General features: G+C 43.2%; 1 protein-coding gene across 1 annotated transcript in view; it reads left to right on the top strand.

The window, feature by feature from the left end:
* The first annotated feature begins 2832 nt into the window (after positions 1-2832).
* The window catches only part of STYX (serine/threonine/tyrosine interacting protein), a 45191-nt gene continuing 40916 nt past the window's right edge, over positions 2833-7107 (top strand). Inside the window, exon 1 of the mRNA XM_066341946.1 lies at positions 2833-3205. Coding sequence (XP_066198043.1) covers positions 3149-3205 — 57 coding nt within the window. The 5' untranslated portion in view covers positions 2833-3148. The remainder of the gene's footprint in view (positions 3206-7107) is intronic.

Here is a 7107-nt window from a genome sequence, read left to right as displayed (position 1 = left end):
TTATGTTCTTTAGTAAGTAAACTATATATTTAATAACCAAGATGAAGTTGTATTTAGATTGTTGACTTTTGAATTTTATTTTAAAACAGTACCCACAGTTTTCATAACAGCATCTTGTTGTGCTTTTGTGTCTATATTTATATATTTCTCCTTCCAGAAAGTCTTTCCTTAATCTTCACCTAGTACTATTAGGCTATGTAAAAGTTAAAGTATTGAAGTAATATGTGCATATCCATAACCTTTAGGTTATGGTTGAAAGCAATATTTGGTAATAAATGTGACTTGGTTTTCTTATTTTTTTTAACTATTAATTTGAAAGAGAGAGAGAGAGAGAGAGAGAGAGAGAGAGAACCATTAATATGTTGGTCCACTTATTTATGTATTCATTGGTTGATTCTTGTGTGTGCCCTGACCAGGGTTCGAATAGGCAACCTCGGCCTATTTCTACACCACTAACCAACTGAGCTTCCCTGACAGGGCCATGACTTGGTTTTCTTAAGTTAGATGAGATGATAGTTCCCTTTTGAGAATGTTATGTTCTGGACCCTCTTCTCAGAAAAATTCACACATAAGTAGACACAGTTTTGCATATACTAAAATTTAAGATTTATTATTTCTCAAGCACCCATGGTATCTATGGTTTCCAGGCTAAGAGTATCTGATGTAGGGGATGTTCATGTCAGAAATTTTCAAAATAAAGTTCTGTTACCTATGCACAGTTCCTTCTCATATCATGTGTCAGTTAAAGCTTTAACAAGTTGCAATAGGGAATCATCTTGGACATCAGTTAAGATTATCTTATTAAAGGTGTTGTTTAAAAAAAAACACCTCAGTTTCATAAATACCAAAAAACAAATGATATATGTCCTGGGTAATTATACAATCATTCTTCAAATTAAAAACCTGGCACAGTATTGTATGCCTTTTTATAACTTTAAAAGATAGAGAACAGATTACACAGTGATAGAGAAAATGGGCCATTCAAGCTAGCCATCTAATTGAACAGTTCCATTTCTATATCTGTTGATTATAGTTCATAAATATATATATATATTTTTTTGTATTTTTCTGAAGCTGGAAACGGGGAGAGACAGTCAGACTCCCGCATGCGCCCGACCGGGATCCACCCGGCACGCCCACTAGGGGGTGACGCTCTGTCGCGACCAGAGCCACTCTAGCGCCTGGGGCAGAGGCCAAGGAGCCATTCCCAGCGCCCGGGCCATTTTTGCTCCAATGGAGCCTCGCTGCGGGAGGGGAAGAGAGAGACAGAGAGGAAGGAGAGGGGGAGGAGTGGAGAAGCAGATGGGCGCCTCTCCTGTGTGCCCTGGCGGGAATCGAACCCGGGACTTCCGCACGGCAGGCCGACGCTCTACCACTGAGCCAACCGGCCAGGGCCATAGTTCATAAATATTTATATAAAATAGGATATTTGCCCTGGCCGGTTGGCTCAGTGGTAGAGCGCCAGGGCCATAGTTCATAAATATTTATATAAAATAGGATATTTGCCCTGGCCGGTTGGCTCAGTGGTAGAGCGTCGGCCTGGCGTGCAGAAGTCCCGGGTTCGATTCCTGGCCAGGGCACACAGGAGAAGCGCCCATCTGCTTCTCCACCCCTCCCCCTCTCCTTCCTCTCTGTCACTCTCTTCCCCTCCTGCAGCCGAGGCTCCATTGGAGCAAAGATGGCCCGGGCGCTGGGGATGGCTCCTTGGCCTCTGCCCCAGACGCTAGAGTGGGTCTGGTCGCGGCAGAGCGACGCCCTGGAGGGGCAGAGCATCGCCCCCTGGTGGGCGTGCCGGGTGGATCCCGGTCGGGCGCATGCGGGAGTCTGTCTGACTGTCTCTCCCCGTTTCCAGCTTCAGAAAAATACAAAAAATAAATAAATAAATAAAAACCTTAAAATAGGATATTTGTGCATGTGGGGTGTCTAGGTTCCATATCTATGTAATTATTTTTACCTTATTCATTGTAATTTGCAATTAAGTGACCTTTTTTTTTTTTACTTTGGTGGTAGTGGTTTTTTAAGATTCAGTTTGATGTACAAGCTTTAACTGTTAAGTGTAAGTTCTAAGCTTGATTATCCTCATCTGTTTAAAAACAAAAAGTATAATAGTATCTCCTTATGTCCAGAGAAAACATCATATACCTAAGCTTTATAGTGTAAACTTTATACCAAAAGCCATGTAGTTTGTCACTATTTTGAAATATGAATCAACTTCAGATTAAAGGGAGAGACCTTTCTTTAGTATTATGTACAATTCGCTGAGTGAGCTGTCAGTTCAGTTTGTTTCTTAGGACTTCTTCTATTTGGCATTTCTTGAGATTTTCTAGTTGACATTTACCCAAGTCCACCGTTTCCATTTGCTTAAAAAGTGATGGTTGTTTCATTTTCTGTGTGCCATAACAATTTTAAGAAGGCTTCACTCTTGGCTCTTGGTTATAACCTCACCAGAGACTGCGCAGGATTCTGAGAAGGGAGAAACTATGGTTTCCTTTTCGGATTCCAGCTACTGGTGGCTAGTAAAATGATTTGGCTATTTATTATGATACCAAAGAGATTTGAGTCAGTCTGGAAACGACTAAGGTTGGTTTGGATTGTCCCACTCACTGCCTTTCCCAGGACCTTCAGTCGTTCCCTCCCTTCTGCCGCAGCCCCGCCTCCTCCACACCCGGAGAGCTTGTGCGGAGGCGCCCTTGAGGCCCCGCCCCCCGCGTCTGCGCTCTCGTGAAGGGGCGGAGCGGTGGCGCGCTGACACCTGGCGGCCGTGGGGGGCGGGCCAAAGGCGAGCGTAGGCTGGGATTGGCTGGGGCGGTGCGGGGTGGGTACGGGGGGGAAGGAGGGAAGACGGTTGTAGGGCTCGTGCTAGGACCGCAGCCTGGGCCGCCAGAGGGGTGCGGAGACTCGCGAGCAGGGAAACCGCAGCAGCATGGCGGCCGGGTATGAGCCGCCCAACCCTCCTCTTCGCCTCTGTCGCCGCCGCCGCCGCCGGAGTCACGGGGACCCTTTGGTCAGCGTGTGTTAGTTGTCAGCCTGCTGCCCGCCCGTCAGCTCTCCAGTCCCCTGGCCCTATTACTCACCGCCACTGCCAGCCCGAGGGTCGAGCTGGCAAATAACTCTTTCCACCCCACCCACCCGTCGGCCGCCGGGGATCATGGAGGATGTGAAGCTGGAGTTCCCCTCGCTCCCACAGTGCAAAGAAGACGCCGAGGTGAGTGCGCCGGTGACTGCACGCGCAGGCCGAGGGGCCACCCCAGGCCCCAGCCATCGGAGCCGCCAACGCTACAGGCTCCCTGTTGCTTCCTGCGGGCGTCCCGGGACCTCGGGGTGGAGTCTCTCGCTCAGAGGAGGTCGGCCCCTCTTTTCCTCACTAAGTTCCCCTTTCCCTCCGCAGGGGCCGGCGGAGAGCTTGGGCCTGGGGCTGGGGCTGGCTCTGGTGTACTTACCGAGATGGGCAGAAGCAGTCCCCTTCCCTCCCCCTGGGTCAGCGTCGGGGACTTCCTTGGAGTAGGGTTCCTCCTTTATTGCCAAAACAATATGAGGGTAATGTTGCTTTTAATCTGAATTTGAGGGATGTCTCTGGTGTCATAGTTTTCACTTGTGGGACACATGACCCCACGGAGGGAATAGACCTAGGGCCTGACCTTCAAAATGCTCCTTCGAAAAGTTTTCCAAAGTAGTTGTTTTGTTTGGTCGTTTAATTTTTCTGTGGGTTTTTGTTTGTTTGTATGTTTTATAGGCAGAGCTACAAACTGACTCATTTGAATCTTAAAAGAATAAGAAATCTTGCCCTTTGGAGGGAAGTTAATATGGAAAATTCTTTGTAACTTGGTCTCCTGATTTCTAATTTGGGTTTCTTTTGTTAATCTACTTTACTTCTTCCCGGTCTAACGTTTGTATTGAGTTGGTCTCCCCCCATCTATAGCTAGTTTCAAATACTTATGGTATTGCATACTACTAAATTAGAATTTTCTAATATCTAAATTAGTAACAGGACAAGGTATGCTTTGGAGGATCAAGAAAGAAAGAAATCTAAACTTTCTAGTTTTAAACATCTTAAAAGTAATTGGAAAACGAAGTCTTTATTTTTAAGAGACCATTCAGTTTATACTAAATAACCATTTTATTGAATGTTTTCATTTGGGGTTTACATTTTTTTATTTGGAGGGATCTTTTGCTTGTGGTAGTGATCCTTGAGACTTGAATATATTTTCAGAGTAGACTCTTAAATAGGAAAATGAAGTTCATTTATGTTTAAAAATGAATGAGGAGTATAATTTTATATCCTTAAAAGTTCAGTAATTTTGGCATTAGAAGCAATCTTAGAAATAATGTAGGGCATTTCCATTTTCAGGTGAAGAAATTGTAGCTTACTGAGAATAAATGATATGCCATAATAACATAGTAGCAAAAGACAGTGAGGACCTGGGTCTTGTGAATCTTAATTCATTGTTTTTTTTAATACACCTTAATTCTTCCCTGCTCTAATCCTAAAATTTCTAGTTTAAAATGTTTATAGACTTTACATTTAATCTTTTATTGTGTAGATATGTTATCCCTGAAAAAATTATAGAATCTTAACTGGGAATATATGTAGTTTTCTTCTTTTTTGTGTTGGACAGAAGTAACGTTTAAGCCTAGTAGAGATAATGATGCAAATATTACCTGCTGAACGCCAGTTAATTTCTTACTTCATTGCATTAGATGTTTCTTTTCTTTTTATTGCAAAACTCAGACTAGTTTAAGCCAAAAGAAAAGAGGTAACAAAATTCAGAAAGCTAGCGGTGCAGCTAATCTCTAGGTCTTGACTAGACAATAAGGTTTCAGGAACTGTCTCTGCCTCTCATTTGTGCTTGTCTACTTTCCTTCAGGTTTTCTGCTTTTCCTTGGGCTTTTTCAGTTATGGAATTTGGTAATTGTCTGCTCCAGGTTCACACCCTCCTGATGGGAGTCTGCACGTTGAGGAATAAAAGTGCTTCTCTGCAAAGCTTCACTGTTTAAAATCTAGAGAACTAGTCCAGTTTAGATCATGTGCCCATCCTTTGGATCAGTCACTATAGTCAGGAAGTGGTGTATACAATGAGGAGCCAAGGCTACGTTATAACCAGTTTCCTTGACTTAGGGTAGTGAAGTTTATCATTGGGAGACATTTCCACAGAAGATGGAGAGTGCTTTGGGGGCAGAAAGAACTATAAGTAACCATTAAATAGGGCATGTAGTTACTCCTGATAAACTTGTAAACAGAATGTTAATTTTCTAATTTCCAATGAGATATGTGAAGTGTCAAATGATCTTAAATGTAGTTAGCGTGACTAACCAATACAGTGTTTTCCACATAAGAACCGCTACATGGAAAGCTAAATTACAGTCTAAATCTTGTTTTAGTAAAAGTGGAATTCAAGTAATGAATGTTCGTAATGATTGATGTGATCAAGCTATGATAGCTTGCTTAATTATCATATCTCTCTATAAGAGTGTTACTCTTATAGAAATGCTGGTCAGGGTATTCTTTATAGCAGTGGTCTCCAACCCCTGGGCTGCGGACCAGTACCGGTCTGCAGAGAAAGAATAAATAACTTACATTATTTCCGTTTTATTTATATTTAAGTCTGAACGATGTTTTATTTTTAAAAAATGACCAGATTCCCTGTTACATCTAAGACTCACTCTTGATGCTTGTCTCGGTCATGTGATACATTTATCCATCCCACCCTAAAGGCCAGTCCATGAAAATACTAATTTTCTGACATTAAACCCGGTCCATGGCCCAAAAAAGGTTGGGGACCACTGCTTTATAGGACAGTTCTAGTGTTAGCAGTCCAAGGTGCCCAGAGCTTTGAAAGGCCAAAATCCAACACATCCGAGTTTGGCATAAGGAAAGGTTTATTGATTAAGAAGGTGCCAGACTAGAAGATGGGAGTCTTAGTTTTTCAAATCCATTTTAAGAAATGGGAGGAGCTGTTTTTGTTGAATTTAGCCTCCAAGCAGAATTCCTGAAATGACTAGCATATCTATATGCAAGATAAAGCAAAAGCTATTATCCTGAAAGCCATGGGAACAAGAAGCCTTGAAGAAGATGGGAGTCAGAGAGACCAAGAATTTTACCCTAACACTAGCAAAAATTTAGCAGTATTCAGATCAGTTTGCAAAAAGAGTGGCACTCCCAACTGACCAGTAGTGGCGCAGTGGATAGAGCGTTAACCTGGGACGCTGAGGTCCTAGGATTGAAACCTGAGGTCACTGGCTTCAGTGTAGGCTCACCAGCTTGAGTGCGGGATCCCCAGTTTGAATGTGGGATTACAACATGACTCCATGGTTGCTAGCTTGAGCCCAAATTTTGCTGGCTTCAGCAAGGGGATCACTGGCTTGGCTGGAGCTCCCCTGGTCAAGACATATTATATATGAGAAGCAATCAGTGATGCTTCTCATGTCTCTCCCTTCCTGTCTGGCTCTAAGAGGAAGAAGGAGGGGAAGAGAAGCAGAAGGTTGCTTCTCATGTATGCCTTGACTGGGGATTGAACCTGGGATATTCACAGGCTGGGCCAGTGCTTTATCCAACCAGCCAGGGCCAAGACATTTATCTTTGTAAGGAAAATCTTCATTTGTAAGGGTGTCTCCCCACCCCAACCAAGAAGAGGGGGATGACTTTATCTCTAGAAACTCTTATCAATGTAGAAGACAATGACTTAAATATGTATAATAGCCCTACGTAATGCTTTTCCTGATAACCTCCCATAACTGACTCCCCAATTCCTAATTTCTTTTGTTTTCAGCTGAGGATGTTTAAGATGGTGGCTGTAGGTCAAATAAGTTTGCAAATATGATGTTTATGTTTGCTCCTTTTAGTTTGCGTTGGGTGTGGGGGACAGGCTATAAGCTGGTAAGGTCTTCATTGCCTAAGGCTTAGTTTTAAGACTAAGCCTTTCCCACCCTTTTAATAAAGATCTTTTCAACACCCTTCTAATACTAAGATCTTCTCAAAACTAAGCTTTTCCCCACACCCTTGACTGTTGCATGATGGGGTGGGGGGGTCTACTCTTATGAGGAATCCCATTTATGCCTCAGATAAGTGGCTTTGTATCAGAGACTTCCTTATTTGTACATTGGCTTTAA

This window comes from Saccopteryx leptura, chromosome 6, assembly GCF_036850995.1.
Source record: "Saccopteryx leptura isolate mSacLep1 chromosome 6, mSacLep1_pri_phased_curated, whole genome shotgun sequence".
In the NCBI taxonomy this organism is placed as follows: domain Eukaryota; kingdom Metazoa; phylum Chordata; class Mammalia; order Chiroptera; family Emballonuridae; genus Saccopteryx; species Saccopteryx leptura.
Note: the sequence above shows the minus strand (reverse complement) of the source record. Positions and strands in the feature narration are given on the sequence as shown.